Source organism: Typopeltis vanoorti, chromosome 8, assembly GCF_054136105.1.
Source record: "Typopeltis vanoorti isolate ZY-2024b chromosome 8, IOZ_Tvanoo_1.0, whole genome shotgun sequence".
Taxonomy (NCBI): domain Eukaryota; kingdom Metazoa; phylum Arthropoda; class Arachnida; order Uropygi; family Thelyphonidae; genus Typopeltis; species Typopeltis vanoorti.
Window position 1 is genome coordinate 59,672,070 of NC_143556.1, and position 22,680 is coordinate 59,694,749.

Below are 22,680 nucleotides of genomic sequence, written 5' to 3' on the forward strand. Positions count from 1 at the left end.
TATAGGATCAATGGTGGAGAAGTTCTACAGCGAATAGTGGGAGATCAGGGGAGAACCAGAGGTCATCCCTGGAAACTGTATAAAGAGGGTGTGAGTAGGGGAGTGAGAGGCAGGTTTTTTTCGTGCAGAGTTGTGAATGATTGGAATGCCTTGCCTGAGAGTGTGGTGTCTGCAAGGAGTTTGAATGTGTTTAAGACCCGGTATGATGAGATGTGTGTGAGATAAAAGGACCTCCTAGATGAGTCTTTGACTCCATGAGGTCTTGTTTAATAATAATAATAATAATAATAATAATAATAATAAAATATATTCTTCTTGTTTTGTTTCATGAAAAAATATTGTTTATTATTGATAAAATTATACAGTTTAGTATAATTCAAAATTACTTACAAATAAAATCCATTCCTTTAATTGTAATTAAAGGAATGGATTTACAATTTTTGGACATTACAATTAAATCCTTTAATTGTAATGTCCAAATATTTAAAGAGACAGAGTAAACATGATAAGCACTATGAACACTCTACTACTGGTGCAAACTGCATATAAACAACAGTGGAACTGCGCGAATTAAGGAATTAAAGAAGAAAACACAATTTGGCATAAAGCAGATCACACACAATACCAAACAGGAACTTCAGGTAAAAAAGAGGTTATGGAAGAGATATAATGAGAGGATTGAAGAGCAGATGCATGAAGAATATAAGACTCAGGCCAGGAGAGTGACTAGTATGGTGAGGAAAGCAAAACTGGAATATGAAAACAGATTAGCCTCTGAGATCCAAAGAAATTCCTAAGGAATTTTTTCACTATGTGGCCAGTAGGAGGCGAAATGATTGTGTAAGAATGACATTGTTGGATAAAAATAGGAATAGAGTGACCAATGCAAAGGACAGTGGAGTTGTTCAGTGAACAATTTAATTGGGGTATTTCATCCTGGAGAAGTATGTTTTAATACTACACCCACTGTCCAAAAAGAAACCGAACTTTTTGGAAATAGAAGAAACTAGTGGCGCCACCTGTTTTATCTTTTTGTTGTAGAAAGCGGTAACCTTCATTAGTGTTGTATCAACTATTTATGACATTTGTTTCATTAGAAGCCAAGTTATAGTGCCAAGAGTGACAGTGTGTTTTGACAAACTGTCGATCGTCATGATATTCATGCTGTATGCGACGAATTCTCGCTATCAATTGCTTCAAAACTTCGAGATAAAACATCACCATTGACCCTTTGATCTGGAAGAACGAATTCTTTGTGGATAATGCCCTTGGAATCATAGAAACAAATCAGCATTGTCTTTACTTTTGGCTTCTCCAAGCAACTTTTTTTTTGGATGCCCCTCTTTCGGTGGTCTTCACTCAGCACTCTGGCGCTTTGTTTTGGGTTCATACTCAAAACACCATGTTTCGTCACCAGTTACGATTGTTTCAAGGAAGTTTGAGTCCTTATGAGCGGTTTTAATGAGGTCCTTGCAGTGTTCAATTTGATACATTTTTTGGTCGTCGGTCAACTTGTGGGGAACAAATCACGAATTCAATTTACGAAAGCCCAAACTCTCGGTCAAAATGTTGTGTACAGTTGATTTTGAAATTTCCAGTTTCATCTTCAATCAATCGCATGGATGATTTCAGGTTTTCTTTAATGAAATCATGCACTTTTTGGATGTTAACTTCGCTCAGTCCAATTTTTGAACGGCCTGGCTTTTTGTCGTCCTCAAACGTCTCATGACCACTTTGAAATTGCTTAAACCACTCGTAAACTTGATTACGGGATAAGTATTCATCACGGTATGCTTTTTGAAGCATTTGATGCATTTTGGTAAAACTTTTACCAAGTTTAACACAAAAGTCAATCGCAGCTCTCTCTGTTTGAAACTCATTTTCCGACCGTTCGTCAAAACACACTGTCACTCTTGGCATTATAGCTCAGCTTCTAATGAAACAAATGTCATAAACAGTTGACACAACACTAATGACGATTGCCGCTTTCGACAGAAAAAGATACAACAGGTGGCGCCACTAGTTTCTTCTATTTTCGAAAAGTTCTGTTTCTTTTTGGACAGAGGGTGTAGAACTATTGGTCGAGCTCGAGGTTTAGAAGTGCAAGAAGAGAGTGTGTTTCAAATACTGAGTACTCTGGATGTCAATAAAGCAGTGGGACTGGAATCAGTTTCGCCATAGGTTTTGAGAGAATGTGCTAAAGAACTGACATCTCCATTGACCTGACTTTATAGTGAAAGCCCCAAGGAGTGGAAGGAGGGTAAGACAGTGCCATTGCTTATGGGTGGGAAGAGACTGGAAGTGTCAAACTGTAGATCAGTTTGTATTTCATCAGTAGTTGTTAAGATCTAGGAGAAATTAGTGAGGGATCATATAAAGCTTTGAGCAGATGAGGGTGATATTATCTGTGAAATTCAACATGGATTTGTTAAGGGGTACTCTTGCTTTAGTAATATGTGTGGCTTTTATAATAAAGTGACAACAGTGGTTCATGAGGGAATGGCTTATTCTGCCCTTTTTTTGCATTTTACTAAAGCATTTGAGAAGATACCACATGATAAGCTGATATTTAAGTTGCAGCACATGGGTTGTGTATGTAGGGAAAGCAATATCAAGGAGACAGACAGTTACAAGTGAGGTCCCACAGGGCTCAGTACTGGGATCTGTATATTTAACCTTTATATGAATAACATTGTCAATGGATTGTAGTGGAATATTCAGTTGTTTGCAGTGCAGATGTGTAGTGTAGTCCTGCAAGAGGATTTGAATAAATTGGACAGAATGGGAAAATGAACGGGGAGTTCAGTTTAATGCAGCTAAATATAAAGTCTTCAAGCTTGAAATACATCGATAAGAAGCTGCATACTCTTTTGGAATAACTGTACTGGAGGAAGTAGAGGAGGCAAGGTCTCTGGGAGTTGATGATTGATAGAAACTTGAAATTCAGGTTTGCAAGGTGTTGTATGTAACCTAGAGGATTGCTGCAATACCGAGAAGGATGCTGACCTGCAGAAATAAAAGTTATCATTCCACTGTATAAAGTCCTGATCAGAGCACACACTCGGATTATTGTTTTCAGAGCATGTCCCCAAGATTTAAAGAGGATAAATTAACTGTAGAAAGAGTGTAGAGGCAGATGACAAAGATGGTATCATGACTGTACAATATTAGTTATGAAGACAGGCTGAGGGAATGTGGACTGCAGAATTTGGTAGATAGAAGGAGAGGTGATATTATTGAGACTTTTTAAACTGTTGAGAAGTAGTTATAGTTCAAAGAGTGGTATGATAAACTTGATATTTTCCAGGATGGGCCTCCCATGATGAGTCTTGTGACTACATGGAGGCTTGAATGATCATCCTAATAATAATAATAATAATAACGTGTAATTCTCACAATTAAGAAATAGTATTTGCAGAACTGCAAGTGATTATGACAAACATAGAAGCTAATTTGGAGCAGTGACAATGTATAAGAAACTACAAGGTAAGAATGTTAGTGGTGCATGAGAAATGCTAAGGTGGTTGTTTGAGGAATACAGCATCAAATTGCATACTAACACTCAGGAGGATAAACCAAGTTGGAAAGAAATGGATGATTAGCAGCATAAAGTACAGGAAAAAACATTGTGGAGGGAATATAAAGAAAAATGAGATCACCATGCCTATGAGTAGTATTAGTGTGTGGGCAAGAAAGATCACCAACATTGTAAGGAGGGCTATATCAGATTAGGATGGGAAATTAGTGAAGCAAGGCCAAAGGAAATTCTAATGAGTTTTTTGCAATGTTGTCAAATGCAAGGAAGAAGAAGAATGATTATGGCAGTATAAACTTTAATTGGCATGAATCCTAGGAAATTGACAGAAGTAGAAGAAATAGTTGAGATACTAAGTGATAGTTTTACAAGGGTGGATGCATGACAGAGGCCAATATGAAAATAGAGGTAGATGAATTAAAGAAACTCAGCATATGGAGAAATGTCAATGTAAATACAGCTATGAAATCGTATGGCATATCAGGCTATGTGTTATTAGAATGTGCAAGAGAACTGGTAGTGCCTCTGACTAAATTATTTAGGTCTCTCAGCTCTCAAATGGTTTTAGTGAGTGGAATCAGGCAAAATGCTCTAGTTTCATAAAAGAGGTTCTAAGACAGAAGTAGAAAATTACAGACCTAGTAGTAGTAGTATCTTGGGAGTTGTTGTTAAGGTATTTGCAAATGTTGGTTAGATGTGAAAAATCAGGAATGGCTAGATAGGGACATGGCACTCTAGTGGACAGAATGACTTTTGTGAAAAGTAAGTCCTGCCTTAGTAATTTTACATTTTTTTGAATAGTATGACAGCTGAATTAGAAAAGGGAAATGGCTACACCACAGCAGTGCTAGGCTTTACAGAGACATTTGAGAATACTACATGGAAAACTATTAACATGGAACAAATGTGAATGAATATGAAATTAGTGGTATGAATTTGGGGGGGGGGGGGATTTGAGTGCCAGACACCAGAATGCAGTCATTGCTGGTCTGTGGAAAAATCCCAAAGAGTTTAGATTGAAGGTGGGTGGGTTGCATTGTTCAGTTGAGAGGGGTAAGGGTGTGAAGAGCAGATTTTCTGAAATGGATTTCCTGAGGTAGTTGTGGGTGCTCTGACTAAATGAGTTCAAGGAATAGTATGATAGGTATATTGTGTATCTATAGTAAATTTAGTTTAATCCATTATCCAAGTGTAAGCAAACAAAGTTTGCACCTGAAAATATCTTCAGGACTGAGGTAAGGTGGTGCAACACCAGACAACTCCTAGCAAAGGTGGACCAAGCTCTCATCACTCCTTGTCTCAGTATCTCCCATAATGGTCTATATATCTATATCTCCCATAATGGTCTATATCTCCCATAACCGGTCTAGGCATTAAGTTGCCTAGACCGGTTTCGACCTTTATTGAGGTCTCATCAGTGAGTGTACCACCTTATTGAATTACTCTGGATTAAGAGAAAGATATTGGAAGTTTATTTTGCATTTGGTTAGACTATAATAAATTTATAGGTATAACAATTAGTGGTATGAATTTACCTATACAAGTTGCCAACAGGTGTACCACCTGTTGGCAACTTGTATAGGTAAATATGACCTCTCCTATTGCTTCTGCCTTAGTATCTCCACGTTTGGATCTGCCTCCCACTGACAAGACCTCAATAAAGGTTGAAACTGGTCTGGATAGTGACCCCTCCCTTAATGCATAGAAGTATACATGTCCGCAAGGAGATGTGCTTTGCATTATGAGAGATACTGAGACAAGGAATGATAAGAACTTGGTCCACCTTTGCTCGGAGTTGCCTAGTGTTGCACCACCTTACCTCAGTCCTGAAGATATTTTCAGGTGCAAACTTTGTTTGCTTACACTTGGATAAAGGATTAAACTAAATTTATTATAGTCTAACCAAGTACAAAATAAACTTCCAACATATTGTGCATCTCCATTAGTTTGTCTTCCAACTTTATGGAAATGCACAATAAATAATACTAATAAAGAGAAACCTAATATTTCATATTTCATAATAATGAGAAAAATCTAATACATTATATTTATATTAATATTACATAATAAAAATAGAAATTTAGTATTTCATATTTCATAATAAAAGAGATATTTAATATTAAATTCCTATAACAATCATTTTTAGATTATTTAAATTAATAATAATTTAGTATTTCATATTTCACAATAAAAGAGATATTTAATATGAAATTCCTATAACAATCATTTTTAGATTATGCCAGGAAATAATAAAATTAGGATTATTAATACTACACGATTAAGTGATGCTGGAGACTATACTTGTCATGCAGTAAATGAAGCAGGAGTGGCAGAAAGGACTTTCAGTTTAGATGTTTTAGGTAATTTTCTATATATATTCAGATCTATATATATATATATAGTATAATAATATTGGTTAGATAGATCAGAGATTGGTTCTCTGAACGATATCAGCAAGTTGTGTATGATGGTGCCATGTCTCAGAAAAAGAAGGTGACCAGTGGCATGCCTCAGGGTTCTGTTCTTGAACACCTGCTGTTTTACTTATTTGTTAATGATATTTCATGTGGATTAACTGGGGATCTTCAAATGTTTACAGATGATGCAAAGTTGGGTAGAATCATCAGGACTAGTGCTGAGGTTAATTCTCTACATTTAATATTAATTAATGCAAATTGTTATATTTTGGGATACAGAGATATAAGGCTACTTACTGTTTTGGTGGAGATGTACTTCTCGAAGTGGATGAGATTTGGGATCTTGGAATAATGATAGACAGTGGACTGAAGTTCTGAAGGCACATCATAAGTGTTTCAAATTCTGCACGTCATATTGCCTATGATAAAAAAAAAGTACATTGCTATAGGGATAAGGTGGTGGTGGTGAATCTATATAAGGCTTTGGTCAGATCCTAGTTTTCATTGCGATGTAGAAACAATAGAGAGGATCCAAAGATGAATAACCCAAGTTCATATGACTCTGGAGTCCTATGAAGAGTCATATGATAGAGCATATGATAGAAATTATAAAAAGAGTGGATGTTAAGATGGGAAGAATGAGAGGCCGTTCCTGGAAGTTGTATAAAGATGTGATGAAGAAATATGTGAGGAGTAAATTTTTTATATGGAGAGTTGTTAGTGAGTGGAATGCATTGCCTGAGATTGTGAGTGCAGGTAGTGTAAATAAGTTCAAAGGTTATTATGATAGACATGTTGCTGTTTGAGTGGACCTCCCATGATGAGTCTGTTGTCTCCATGGAGGTTACCAAAATAACAATAATAATATTTTCAGGATGATTGAGATGCTGTATATGAGAAGTAAGCATGCAAGGGAGTTAGTAGTTGTGGTTGAAATGAATGACTTGATTAAGCATAGGGAGTACATGAGGATTGATATCAAGAGATTATTGAGGAGAGTGAATGGCAACAGTGTGGTAAGAAGACTAGTTTATGTGCTGCCCAGGTATGACAATGATGAATTATAGTGGAGAGGAAAGATCTTGAATGGAACATTAGCAGAAATGTGTGAAGAGAAAAGACTGCAGTTTGTGAATGTGTGGAATGAATTTGAAGGATGAATGGAACTGTATAAGAGTGATGGATTGAATCTGAATGGATTTGGAGTAAGTTACCTAGAGAGGCTGCTGCTGAGCAGGAGTGTAATGAGTGATGTGAACAAGGTATCAGTTTAAGTCAGATGTGATGTATATGAGCAGGAGAGTAAACTGTGCGAGACCAATATGAATGGAGACGAGAATGTGAGAACAGGCATGCAACTTGAACAGAGAAGTAAGTTGGACCAGGAAGGTCAGCGAGACACAGTGTAAAGAGAGTGGATTCTGAAAGGAGCAATGAATGCATGTATCTAAATGGTTAGGAAAGGAATGAAACAGCCTGGAATATGTGGAGATAGCTGAGTCTAGGAGGTATATTGGACAAAAGGTAAAGATGTGCAGACAGGTGCAAGTGTGGAGAAGTCATAGGTGAGGGACAGCATGGGTAGGACTGGTTATAGACCAAGAAATGAATTGCCATGCTTATTAAATGAACACCAGGAGTATCAGAAATAAAGGAGATGAAATTGTTGTGTTGATTAAATTTATTTGCCCAAAAATAAATAAATGAAATATAGTTGGATGAGAATAATATCCTGAAGAGAATAGAAATAGAAGGATGTGATGTTTTTTGAGTATAGGAAGGGCAAGAAGAGTGGGAGGGTGTTACTGATGATAGCAAGGGAATTATGTCCATGCAAGATTAAGATACAGCAGCATTAATGGGATGGCTTCCATGAGTAGTTTGTTAAGGAAAATTATAACTGCAAGGTTTGAGAAAAGTGTTACCTTTTGTGCATCAGATGAACAGGCTATCTTTACTGCTGGAAAATCTTCTATTGATAATGTTTTCATCATAAGAGAGATCACAGAAAAAAAAGACTCCTCAAAGGGTAGGAAACATTCTTGATTTTTGTGGACCTTGGGAACACCCATGATTCATTTCTCATTACCAGACACTGCAGTTCAATGAGAAAGGTTATGTGAGTTAGTCAGTCATCAGTTTGATTAAGAGAATATATATAGAAAAGTGTGCAGCTGTAACATCTGTAAGTCAGAGACAAGAATGTGGAATGTCACCAACCCTTTTTAAGATTTACCTTGATGAAATGCTGACAAGTTGGAATGTTTCATGTAGAGCTATGGGAATTGAGATTGAAAACAATTCCATTTATTCACTATTGTTTGCTGATGATCAAGTGATAATTGCTTACAATCAGGACGACGTTGATTTTATGATGAGGAAACTGGTTGATGTTTACAGCATGGGAGGTCTAAAAGTAAATTTTACCAAGACAAAATATTTGGTGGTTGATGGTTGGTGGAGAAGAGAGATTTGGATTTTCTTGTCGGTGAAGTCAAGGCAGTAGATCATTTCAGATACTTAGGATATATTATTCATAAGTCAGAAACATGTGGGAAAGATGTAAATGATCATGTCAACCAAGCTCGTAATGCAATTAAAAAACTGAATGGCGTGTTATGGAGTTGAGACATTTGATAGGAAACCAAGATGATACTCCAAATGATAGTAGACAGAGAAGGATGAACATTGAATGTGAAGCAGAAGAGTTGTATAAGAGCTGCAGAGATGGATGGCTTATGACAAAAAAATGTGTATTTCATGCCTTCAAAGAGTTCAGAATGATATCATCATGGAGAGATTAAATTTGCAAGAAAATGTGATGGAGTGCCTGGAACATCAATCTTTACAGTGGTATATGGATATAGTCAACAGATACAACAGGAGAGATGTCCTAAGGGAGTGATGAATTGGTCACCACTAGGAAGAGAGAATAGCCTTGACTTACATAGAAAGGAGGAGTTGTAGAAGCAATGCGAGTTAGAAGGTTACAAGAAGGTTCCTGGAATGACTGTTTACACTGGAGAAGATTACAAGACAACTGCTAAACAGTGGAAATGCCTTAAAAAGTAAAGTGAGTTAGATTAGGATGCAAGGGGAGTAGAATGGCAGTGGTTTGGAAGCAGTATGGTGTGTGTGTGGTGGAGGTTAATAGAAGGAGGTATTTGATTGGTGTTGCTACAGGCTTGGGAATGTGGAGGATGGAGATAACTAACTTGGCTTAGTGAACAAGGAAAGGGTGATCATTATGGCTAATTTCAATTATGGCAATATTAATTGGAATGAAGAGATAGTGTCATGGAATAAGGAGAATGAATTTCTGGAGTTCCTGAGAGACTACAATCTTAGGCAATATGTAAAAAAAAAGCACAAAGGTTAAGATTGATAGATCTGGTTATATCATCAGGGATGTGGTTACGAATGGAGTGTCTATTCTTCCCCAGGTTGGCAAGAGTGACCACGAAATGATCACCTGGGTTTCATACGAGAACTTCCATAAAAAAAGGTATATATTATTATTATTATTTTAAGGAATCTCCATGGAGTCTGGAGACTCATCGCGGGAGACCCAAATCAACCATGATACACAAAAATCCTATCATACCTTGAATCTATTTACTGTCAGGGAACTGACAACCAATTCTGGTAGAGTGGCAACCAATTCTGGATGTATGTGGAAATACAAGGTTGGCGATTATGAAAAGCTTAAGAGACAACTTGCAGTTATTGCATGGAAAGAGGAGAGGATTAGTGGGAAGAAAATAGATGCTGCTCAGGCATTGAACAGAAGCTGTTTAATAGCAGCAATGTCTGAGTGTATTTGAGAGGTGAAAAGGCTAAATAAGGAGCTAGGAGTAAAATGGATGAACGAAGAAATTAAGAATGAAATCTAGAAGAAGGTACTGTGGAGTCAATGCAAAATGAATGTTGGTAATAATCAGTTGTATAAAAAGTGCAAAGAGCAGGCCAAAGAGATAACTTAGTTGGTAAAGACAGTAAAAGTTTAGCATGTGCAGAAATTAGTGAATCGAGCCAAGAAAAATCTTAGTGAGTTCTTTCAATATGTGGCAAGTAGAAGATAGAATGACCATGGAAGCGCGATGTTAGTTGATGACAATGGCACATTGGTTACTGCTGCAAATGATATAGTTGAAGTATTCAATGAGCAATTTATCAGAGTATTTAATCCTTGTGAAGGTGATATCATGAGAAGTTGGATTCCAGAGGGCATGATGGAGGATGTATTGACAAGGAGTTGTATGAGAAATTAAGTAAAATTCAGATGTTAATAAAGTACTAGTACTTGAAAATATATCACTTTGTGTTTGGAAGATGCTGTAGGTAATGAACAGCATTATTGGCACACCTGTTTAGCATTATGCTTCCAACAGGGTAAGTCTAAAAGGAGTGCAAAGTGGGAAAAAATTCTGCTACTTCACATGCTTCATTGTTTCATAGAGTCAACAGACTTAATGTTGACTGCAGAGGTATTCTACCAATAATCAGTTGAATAAGCTCAACTTTTTATTAGTTAATGTAATCTTCCTTGATCCAGATACTTTTCAGAGGCTTAGAACTTATTATTCAAGACCACCTAGGATTTATGGTCTTCCTGACCTTTGCAACTGATTGCTGACCATAAGAAATCCTGCTTACAGAATTTCAAATCTCTGTTTAATCTCCTCGCTCCCTTTAATAGTCACTTGTTTTCTTTCCTGAAAAGAAGAGAAATCAGAAGAATTCTGATTTCTCTTCTTTTCAAGTTTCCAATTTATTTAAAAAAATTACAGATTTGAAACTTAATTTTTCAGATTTAATGGACAATTTCAGACATTACCACTAATTTTATCAATAAATGATACTTTGGAATTATTATTTTTTAAATATCCATCAGGCATTGTGGAGCTATTTAAGTTTGTCATGAACTCTGAATATTTTAGCTGGAACAGAAACTTCAGACAAATTTAAGTATTTTCAGTAGACTCCCAGATTTTCCCTAACATGAGCAGACTTTTACTTGGGACCAAATGGAACAGTTATGGGTCTGACAAAATTCCAGTGACTAAACAGGGGGAGATATTGAATTCATGCATCAGCAAATTAGTGCAATGAGTGCAGGTTTAGTGATTATTATGGGGGATTTTAATTATGGTGATATCAATTGGAAGGAGGAAATATCACGTAGCAAAAAGGAAATGAAGTTCATACATCTTCTATGAGATAATTACTTGAAACAACACATAACTGAAGGGACACGTGGTGTGAGCGTGTTGGACCTGGTTATTGGTTCAGAGGATATATGCATAAGTAAGGCGTCCTCGTTGCCTCCATTTGGTGAAAGCGATCATGTGGTGTTGACTTAGGAGGTTGCAAAATCTGTGGATTTTTCTGTTAAGAAGGGGGTATATATGGAACTACAGGTTAGGCAATTATAACAAGCTTCAGAGTGAGCTTGCAGCCATCCCATGGCAGAACATATTGCAAGGGGAAAATGTTAGCAGTGCATGGGATAAAATCAGCAGGTATCTGAGGAAAGCAATATCAGATTGTGTCCCCATGGTCAAGAAGACAAACAAGGTAGGTGTTAGATGGATGATCAGTAGTATCAAGCTTGATCTGCAAAAAAAGAAAATATTATGGAGAATGTACAAGGAGAAATACGATAAGTACACCCATGAGCAGTACAAGGCTCAAGCTAGGAAGGTTACCAGCATAGTAAGAAAAGCTAAATCAGATTATGAGAAGACCTTAGCCAATGAGATCAAGGGTAATCCCAAAGAGTTCTTCTGCTATGTGGCAAGTAAAAGGGAGAATGACTTCGGAAGGATAACTTTAGTTGGGTGCTGATGGTATTAAGGTGACAAAATCAGATGTAATAGTCGAGTTACTGGGTGATCACGTTTCAAAAGTCTATCACTCAAGTGAACATATCTGTACCTGTAGCAGTAACTAATGTGAGAATTGAAGTTAAGAAATCAGAGGTATTTAACATATTGCAAAATTTAAATGCAAACACTGCTGTAGGTTTAGATGAAATATCAGCTTGGGTGTTGCGTGAATGTGCAAAGGAATTGTCAACGCCTCTTACTTGGACATTTAACTTAAGTTTGAACTCTGGCATGGTCCCTAAAGAGTGGAAGTTAGGCAAACTGGTTCCTTTGCATAAAGGTGGCTCTAAAACTGCAGTAGTTAATTACAGACCAATCACCATCTTAGGAGTAGTGGTAAAAGTATTGGAAAAGTTGGTTAAAGACAAAATTCAAGAATGGGCGGATAAGGATATGATACTCTATAGAGGCCAAATGGTTTTGTTAAAGGTAGATCCTGCCTTAGCAATCTATTAACTTTTTCTAATAGAATGACATCTGAGTTGGACAAAGGAACTGGTTACACAGTGATATTCTGGATTTTGCTGAGGCTTTTGACAGGATACCCCATGGAACACCATTATGCAAATTAGAGCAGATGGGAATGGATATTAAACTGCTGATATGGATAGGAGAATGGCTCAGGGAGAGATACCAGAAGGTAGTGTATGGAGGAGCTGAATCCAGGATGAGGCAGGTGACCAGTGGTGTGCCTCAGGGCTCTGTGCTTGGGCCATTGTTGTTTAATTTGTATATAAATGATATAAGAAATGGCTTAAAGGGAGATATTCAGTTGTTTGCTGATGATGCAAAGTTGGGTAGCGAAATAAAAAATGAAGCTGATGTTGAAAGTTTGCAGGATGATTTAAATAAGCTGGTAGAATGGGCAAAAGGTAATGGATGTCAGTTTAATGTGGAAAAGTGTAAGGTTATGCATTTGGGGATTAAAAGATTACCAGCTGTGTACTACATTAATGGAACAGTACTCCATGAGATTGATGAGGCTAGGGACTTAGGGGTGTTGGTAGATAGGGAGGTGAAGTTCAGGGGACACATTGCTAAGGTGTCCAAGATTGCACATAGGATTACTTGGTTGTTGAGGAACACACTGACATTCAGAGATAAAGAGGTTATTATTCCCCTTTATAAAACATTTATACTTCCACATTTGGATTACTGTGCTCAGGTCTGGTCACCTGGATTCCTTGGAGATGAGGAGGCCATGGAGAGAGTTCAGAGAAGAGTGACCAAGTTGGTGATGGGTGTAAAAAATGCTCCCTACATTGATAGATTAAGAGCTTGTGGATTGCAGAGGTTGGTTGATAAGCAGAGAAGAGGGAATATGATAGAAACATTTAAATTACTGAAAGGTTTTTATAGGATTGATGTAGGGGAAATGTTTCAGCTGTGTGATAGTGATGGAAGAACAAGAGGTCATCCCTGGAAATTAAAGAGTGTGGTTAACAAGGGTATCAGAACAAGGTTTTTTGCCTTGGAGGATGGTGAATGAGTGGAATTCATTGCCTGACTTAGTTGTGAGCTCTTCGTCTGTAAATGAATTCAAGAAGAGATATGACAAATGTTGTTTTGCTAGTTTGGATCTCCCCTGATATGGAGATACCCGTAATAATAATAATATTTATTATTATATTTATGGCTATTTTGCCTGCTTCTGTTTAGGAGTGTCCCTGTTTCTTTTTAAAATCCCAACTTTTTATTAGTTATCCTAACTTTTTTTATTAGTAATCCCAACTACTAAAATTCTGATAGCATCTAGATATTGTAAAAATATATGAACATAATTCCAGAGGTTTTTTATTTTTTTTAATAAGTTTAAATTTACCATATTAGGTAAATTTATTTTTTGTATAGAAAGAATATAAAATAGTTATCGGGGAAAAAAAAATTGACCAGAGAGCTTATGGGAATACACTCGCCAGTATTCCTGTAAGCTCTCTGGTTAATTTTTTTATGAAACGTTCATAGTTTCTACATTTGGCTTTGAAATAATGCTGGATTTAATATCCACTTGATTTATATAAATTTGCATCGCCGAACTGAAGCCTTTTGGTTCTTTATTTTAGTAAATACTTTACGCACTGACCAATAGTTTGCTCACGACAAATATTCCTCGCTGACATTTTAAGTTCCTTAGTACTGAACAAGAGTTTTTGCTCTCTTAAGGTTTCATCTGGAATTTCGCTTCTGGTGAGGGGCTTAGATTTCAGGGGGCATGCCTTGAGAGAGCAATTGGAATCTCCAGGGAAAGTGTTTTCCGGCGTGGCCCGTGTGGGGGCTTTCTCAGTGGATGCTTTTCCCTGGAATATGAGTGGTTCTGCTCAGTGATAGGGTGAACCTGTCGGTGAGTGGAACCAATGCTGAGTTGGACGATCTTTCAACTCATAGTAAGTGGTCCAGGGATCGCCTAATTTTTAGAGAAGGCTTTACTTCAGTATCTGTCTGGTCTCTGAGGAGAAGCAACCAGTTCAAACAGCTGTCAGGCCAGTGAAACCTTATCAAAATGGACCAATAGAAGGCGAATATATGGATGCTTGGGCAAGCTCTCATCTTCTAAATGGCATGGACTAGGGAAACTCGTGAATGCTGGCGAGTGTATTCCTGTAAGCTCTGTGGTCAATTTTGTTTTACGAAACTTTCATAGTTTCTACATTTGACTTTGAAATAATGCTGGATTTAATATCCACTTGATTTATAAGAAAAGGTTGGTTATTATGGGTGATTTTATCATGATTATACAGATTGGAATGAAAAAATAACATCTGGGACAAAGAGAGTGATATTTTTTTGTTTCATAAGGAGGATAACTACATTAAATTACAATCCAATCCAATGTTCCAATGTGCAATCCAGTATTCCTTGCAATATTTCATATATTGCTTATATGAAATATCAGATTTCATATAAGCAAAAGAAAGTGCACCTTCCTGTTGGATCTTGACAGGAAGGTGATACCCTTCCTAATCTTGATTCCCCCTTTTTGATCTCCTGTGGCTTAGGATTTCATTGCCTAATTATGTATTATTCATCTGCTGTCTTCATTGCATCCTCTATTCTGAAAATCATTCTGACTTTTGACATCTTCTCCTTGAAGCTTGATTTCCTACACTCCAACTACCCTAATAGAGAAGTCATCTTCTGTGGTGAATTTAATATTCATAATTTTGAATTTTCCAATTCCATTGACCAAGCTGGTAGAGAAGCTAAGGTATTTGCTGTGAGAAGTGACCTAAAACAAATTGTTCATCTCCCAATCCTTTGAAACAATCCTTTCTACTCGCCCAATACTCTGGATCTTTTCTCAACCAGGTCCACTTTCGTGGTAGCTGCGACTTTTCTTGGTATATCAGATCACAATCTCATCTACATTTCATCCATTCACAATCTTTTGTCCTATGACACTACAACAATGTCAAAGTGAGAAGATCTCCAAGACATATACTCCTCTCTGTTATCAGACTACTGTTTCCATTCTCTAGATCCAGATGCATGCTGTGGCCATGTTACAAATACTATGCATATTGGAATGAGGACCTTCATTACACTACTCTTTTCAAAATTCCTACCATCATGCCTCTGATGACCTTTCTCCACAAAGATATTATCAGAAGAATCTTGGACAACTTGAATACCAAAAAGGCTTCTCATCCTGATGGTATTTAACCTCTTTTGCTCAAAAATGTGCTCCTGAATTAACACTTGGTCTTTATCATCTCTACAACATATTATACTCAGCTGGTACTACCTCTATGTAGAAGCAAGTCCATATACAGCCATTTCTAAAAATAAAAAATCAGTGTTGTCTAATGTAATGGAGACGGTATTCTTCTTCAATACCTGGATTTCCAATATGGATTTCATCAAACAAGATCCATATAAAATCTCCTCACTCAGTTGTCATCTATGGTATTCCTTCTTGGATTGTCTAGTGTTTTTTCTAATCATTCACTGTATGTAATGGTGGAAAGTGTTCTGTTTTCAGGTATTCAAATAAATGTAGATGTTCTTTCTAAGGGCACTATTATTTCACCATCCTATTCCTCATATATATATATATATATATATATATATATATATATATATATATATTAGGATAACCAAGCAATTTTATATGCTTGGTTATTTTAGCTCCTAATCCCAAGTATGCAAACAATTAAGTTTGCGCCTGAAACAAAGTTCAAGTCTAAAGATGGTACAACACCAGGGCAACTCATTGTAAAGGTGGTTAAAGCTTTGATCACTATTCTTAGTATTTTCCCATAATGTAAAGCACATCTCACTAGAAGATGTATACTGCAATGCATTATGGGTGGGGTCACTACCCAGACCGGTTTCGACCTTTTTTGAGGTCTCCTCAGTGAGTAGCTAGACCCTAAATACCAAGGTTTTAGTAATACAAAGCCTTATCAACTTTACCTATATAAGTTGCAACAAGGTGTATTAAGTTTTAATAAAAATCTCTGGAGGAGATATTGATGGGAATAAATTTTTAACTTGGGTATATTGTATATTAGGATAACCAAGCAATTTTATATGCTTGGTTATTTTAGCTCCTAATCCCAAGTATGCAAACAATTAAGTTTGCGCCTGAAACAAAGTTCAAGTCTAAAGATGGTACAACACCAGGGCAACTCATTGTAAAGGTGGTTAAAGCTTTGATCACTATTCTTAGTATTTTCCCATAATGTAAAGCACATCTCACTAGAAGATGTATACTGCAATGCATTATGGGTGGGGTCACTACCCAGACCGGTTTCGACCTTTTTTGAGGTCTCCTCAGTGAGTAGCTAGACCCTAAATACCAAGGTTATATTATTTCCCATCAATATCTCCTCCAGAGATTTTTATTAAAACTTAATACACCTTGTTGCAACTTATATAGGTAAAGTTGATAAGGCTTTGTATTACTAAAACCTTGGTATTTAGGGTCTAGCTACTCACTGAGGAGACCTCAAAAAAAGTCGAAACCGGTCTGGGTAGTGACCCCACCCATAATGCATTGCAGTATACATCTTCTAGTGAGATGTGCTTTACATTATGGGAAAATACTAAGAATAGTGATCAAAGCTTTAACCACCTTTACAATGAGTTGCCCTGGTGTTGTACCATCTTTAGACTTGAACTTTGTTTCAGGCGCAAACTTAATTGTTTGCATACTTGGGATTAGGAGCTAAAATAACCAAGCATATAAAATTGCTTGGTTATCCTAATATACAATATACCCAAGTTAAAAATTTATTCCCATATATATATATATATATATATATAAATGAACTTCTCACAGTGATATCAAACTCCATCCATGCAGATGATAGCATTGTGCATTCATCCTATTTATCCTACACACTCCTTGCATTGCTAAAAAATGCCAAACATCATTATCATTAGCAGTAAGTGGAAAGAGAGCAGAATTGTTCTTCTTCACAAGACAGGTGATAATACTGTGGCTAAATTCTAAGCCATTATATATGTTTGGAGCTGTAGTAAAATGCTGAAGAGGAATCAGTTAGGATCAAGTTTCAGAATTGGTTTGATATCATTCTGTTTGATGAATATCATGAGTTTGTTTAAGGAAGATCATGTTTTAGTTATTATTCATGTCAAAATTACTGGAACAGACTCTATAAATACTGGACTGGTTAATAAATAACATTCTAGCTAAAATTAATTATTTACAGCTGATATTTTGCTAGCTTAAGTTAGCATTATTAGAGACAATTTAACTCTATAAACTCAGTGAAGATATAAACCAAAATGACCTGGATTACAAGAACAGTTAAGTGTATGGAGGGTGACAGTTGTACTCTTCATGGTGATTCTTGTTGTCAATGCTGATGGGTAAATAGTAGGGCAGTGTGCCAAAAACCTATTTATAATCATACTGCTGTTTTGTTACAGTTAACTAGATTCTGTAAAACTTGTATTGGAAGAAAGCCTGACTTTCTTGCATCTTATGAAGTGGTCTTTTTTCTGAGGCATGTTGAGATAGTCTGCTTTTTGGTTCTCCATTCCATATGTTTTTCTGTTCTTTTTTCATCACTATTGAGTTTCACACTGGGAGGGGGGGGGGGTAGATACTCAGAAACCTGGTCTAGGCAATCTTTGTCAGGCAGAAATTTCTATCTGCTTAAGATAGAAAGGATCAAGAATTGCCAAGACCCTCTCCTTCGAAGGTATCTACAACATTCCTTGCTAATGTGGAATGTAATTTTTTGAACCGACAGGACAAACTACTTTGGTCAGTAAAAAAGAAAACTTAAAATTACATCTAAAAATAATAAATAAATAATAAAAACTTAAAAATAATAAAGAATCAATAATAAAGCAGATTTTCTCAACATGCCTAGAAAAAGACATAAAAAGAAAGCCAGGCTATTTTACAAATCCCAGTTTAAATCAGAAGTGGCACAAGTTCTACAGAACCCAGTTAACCATAACAGAGCACTTCTCTATCTAGCCATCAACATTAACAACATGAATCACCACAAAGAGTGCCATTGTCGCCCTCTATGCACTTAACTGTTCTTGTTATCTTCATTTTAGTATGTGTCTTCTCTGAGTGTGTAGTGTTAAATTGCTTCTGAGAAGGTTACTTTAAGCTAACAAAATGTTGACTGAAAAATAATTAATTTTAGCTAGTAAATTATTTATTTACATTTCAGTGTCTACATAGTTTTCTTTCCAGAAACTTCAAAATGAATAATAACAATCACTATGGAAATTTAAAGATGGAAATACGTGTTTTAGCAATCTACATATTAAAATATGGTGACAAATGCATTGGATAAAGGCGGTGCATTTTGATTTTGCAAAAGCCTTTGATAGACTGCCAAATGACACATTGGTAATTAAAGTGTAACAGATAGAGTTGAATAATAGATTAGTCTGTGAAAAGAATTGCTGTTTAACTTGTATGTTAATGAGACTAGAGAGGTTTGCTTGGGAATATGCTGTTGTTTTCAGATGGTGAAAAGTTGAAGCAAACAGCAAGGAGCAGAGCAAATGTAGTTTTCCAAGAGGAAGACCTGAATAGACTGGATGAGAGAGTGAGTTTGCCATCAGTTGCAAATGGTATGGTTTTAAAATTCAGACACCAAAGATGGGATACAGAATGTACAATTGGTAAGGATGGTACAAGAAGTACTTGTGTGAAAATTGGTGAAACAAGAAAAGGTTAATGCCAAAAAAAAAGGATACATGTGGAATAAAAAGTGGGTGATTAAGCTCTGTAGTCAACTATCATCAATACATTGGGTAGATGTGCTGTGCAGAAAGGATGTTGAGTGTGCATGGAAATTCATAAGGCAGTATCTGATACAAGCGATGTATAAATGAATTCCAAGAGTCTCATCTTCCTTATAAAAAGCCCATCTCATCTTCCTTATACCCTCTTTTACCTTGTCGAGGGTCCATTGATCATCGGACCTCACTCCGTTTACAGGATAAGGTGGTCAGCCTTATGCCCCGGTGTATCCTATGGCCTGTAGTGTTGAGTTCTCAAGGCCAGTTTGCCTGCTTTGCGAGATGAAAAACCCCAGAATAAACTGGGGAAAAAACCCTGCTGTCCATGTCCAAGACTGGCTTACTTGGCTATGGCTGAGGAAGATCCTTCAGCTCCTCATGTCACCGACGGGAATCGAACCTAGGACACTCCTTCCTCAGGCATATGGTTGCAAAGCGCATAGCCACTAGGCTAACCGCGTGGGCTAGAATTCCAAGGGTTAGGCAGCTAAATAGAGTAGGAGTGAAATGGTTAAATCCAGCAAGCTGTGCTTGAAAAGAAAAGAAAGGGTTATGGAGGAGATACTACACAGTTTGTGGTGATCAAATCCATGAAGAGTATAAATTTCGGGCTAGGAAGGTGATGAATATAGTAAAGAAGAAAATGGTACAGTATGACAGGAGATTGGCTGGTCAAGCCAAGGTTAATTCAAGGGAATTCTTCTGCTATGTGGTAAGCAACAGGAAAAATAATTATGGGAGGTTGACACTGGTTAATAGTTAAGTCAGTAGAATAACCATTGCAAAGGATATAGTGGAATTATTGAATGAGCATTTTATCAGCATATATCATACTGGCGTAAATGATGCTGAGCAACATGGAATTAAGACAAGTATTAGGAGGATTGAAAGTGAAAGAATCAGAGATGTATTTAATGTTGACTGGGTTAGATGTTATTAAAGGCTGTGGGAATGGATGAGATATCACCATGTATTTTTAAGGGATGTGCACAACAGTTATTTATGCCCTTGACCTGGTCATTTAATGAAAGTCTTGCAGTGGATAAGGTTCCTAAGCAGCGGAAAGAAGGCAAAATAGTACCACCCCACAAGCATGGTTCTAGCACAGAAGTTTCTAATTATAGACCAGTATGTATGACAGCAGTGGTATCAAGGTGCTGGAGAGAGATTGGTTAGAAATAGAAAATACTGGGCTGATGAATGTAGTATTCTTTATGATGGTCAGTATGGATTTGTGAACAATAAGTCATGTTTTAGCAATTTACTTGTATTTTATGATAAGGTGTGTTAAATAAAGGAGAATTATTCACAGCAATATTCTTGGACTTTGACAAAGTGTTTGATATATTAGCACATGATAAGTTGGTGCACAACTTGCAGGGGATGGGAATAAATAGTATATTAGCTAGATGGATTGGCTCTCTGCATAATATCAGCAAGTTGTGTATGATGGAGCAGTCTATCAAAAAAGGAAGCAACCAGTGATATGCTCCAGGGTTCTGTTCCTGATCCCCTACTGTTTAACTTGTTTGTAAATGATATATCATGTGGGCTGACTGGGGATATCCAGTTGTTTGCTGATGATGCAAAGTTAGGGAGAATTATAAGTAGCACTGCTAATATTGTTAATTCCCTATAGGAAGATTTGAATAGACTTTTGACTTGCACTAAGCAATGGGGTCGTAGTTTTAACATTAATAAGTGCAAGGTGTTGCATTTTGGAGGGCAGAAATATAAGGCTGTATATTATATTTATGTTGCTGTACTGCAGGAATTGGATGAGATTCAAGATCTGCAAGTGATGGTTTATAGTAGACTGAAGTTTAGACGGCATTTTGAAAGTATTGAAAAGAGTGCACGTCATAGTGCCACTATGATAAGAGCTACAGCAGCATGTACACAGTCTTCCATAAATACAACCTCCACACACACACACACACACACACACACACACACACACACACACACACACACACACACACACACACACACACACACACACACACACACACACACACACACACACACACACACACACACACTTGTGTTGCCCACAGAATTGTGCTAGCTGGTTCAATTAGTAGCACTGTTCACAATCAACATTCACATGTTTATCAATAGAGAGAGAGAGAGAGAGAGAGAGGTCTAGCTGTATGGGTTAACATGCAGTGGGGGAGATTATGAGAACCATATAGCTGTAACAACACTTCACAAAGGTTGGAATGCAGCCACCTGTTATTTTCAACACACAAAAAACACTTCGCATCAATAGGATGTTTGTGTATTGACTAACCATTATAATGATACACATGTATCCGACCACCAAAGAACAGATCAATTACACTGCATTAGGATGCAACAGCTTATGAGGGCTGTGAAGGCAGGCCTCTTCCTTAATCTTGTGAGAAAACAGAAAGTGATGTTGTGAGAGATTCACAGATTATAAAAAGAGTAGAAAGCTAGAGGGAGAAGAACCAGAAGCCATCCCTGAAAATTAAGCATGAATGTAGTAAAGAAGGGTGTGAGGAGTAGATTTTTTTTACATTGAGAATTGGAAGTGAATGGAACACATTAACAGAATATGTTGTTAATGTAGGGAGTGTTAAGGATTTTAAGATTCAGTGTGATAAATACATTGACAATTGAATAAAACTCCCACGATGAGTCTGCCAATCCCATGGAGGGTGTAATAATAATAATGAGCTGTTATCAAACATCCCTGCATTCCTATCCTACCTTTCTACATAATGTAGTCATTTGCCATATATATTATTGCTCATCTGTAATACCTTGGAAGCATACTGTGACAGTGTTATCCTGCAACTTATTTCATTTGGAAGGAAATTTTTATTTTTATGAATATGAATTTATATACATGACTAAATTTTGTTACATGATTTTTAGATATTTTTTGCCATTGTTGCTTTTCCACACTAAAATTTTAGAAAATACATATTTTTTATTTTCTGACTTAGTACCTGCTACTGTTAACACGTCAGCTATTGATCAGTATCCAGTTGCTGTTCAGAATGATGCTGTCACATTAGAATGTCCTGTTGAAGGCTATCCAGAGCCACGTATAATATGGTATAAGGATTCTCAGATGTTATTTTCTGAATCAAGAATTATGATTTCTCCAAATGATACTAGCATTACTCTTAATCGACTTTCATTATCCGATGCTGGTAATTATATTTGCATGGCAGTTAATGAAGCAGGAGACAGTGAAGCAGAAATATATCTTACTGTTCTTTGTAAGTTTTTTATTTCTTAATTCATTAATCTTATTAAATTATTAGTGGCTGCTTTATAATATAATTTTAATATAAAGTACTTTAAATATATTTCAGAGAACCTGGAATCTGGTCTTAGAATTATTATTTTTTTTTTTATCCTCCCAGAAAATGTTTTTTTAATTATAACATGCAAATGAATGTCCAAAATATATATTTATAGAAATAATACCCAAAAATATGTTGCTGATGCTGAGAATCTAAGAATAATTGATTAAAAAGTTTACTCTACTAAAGACTGGCACAGGTGATAAAATGGAATACTGAGCTAATTAATATAGTTATCTGGAAGTGAGAGTTGAATCAGA

The 22,680-nt window shown here is 36.5% G+C and overlaps 1 protein-coding gene across 1 annotated transcript in view; it reads left to right on the plus strand.

The window, feature by feature from the left end:
- Positions 1 to 22,353, plus strand: part of LOC150104025 (hemicentin-1-like) — a 427,367-nt gene extending 405,014 nt beyond the window's left edge. Inside the window, exons 17-18 of the mRNA XM_090396384.1 lie at positions 5,769 to 5,895; positions 22,055 to 22,353. Of these exons, the coding sequence (XP_090252510.1) occupies positions 5,769 to 5,895; positions 22,055 to 22,353 (426 nt within the window). The remainder of the gene's footprint in view (positions 1 to 5,768; positions 5,896 to 22,054) is intronic.
- The last annotated feature ends 327 nt before the right edge of the window (positions 22,354 to 22,680 follow it).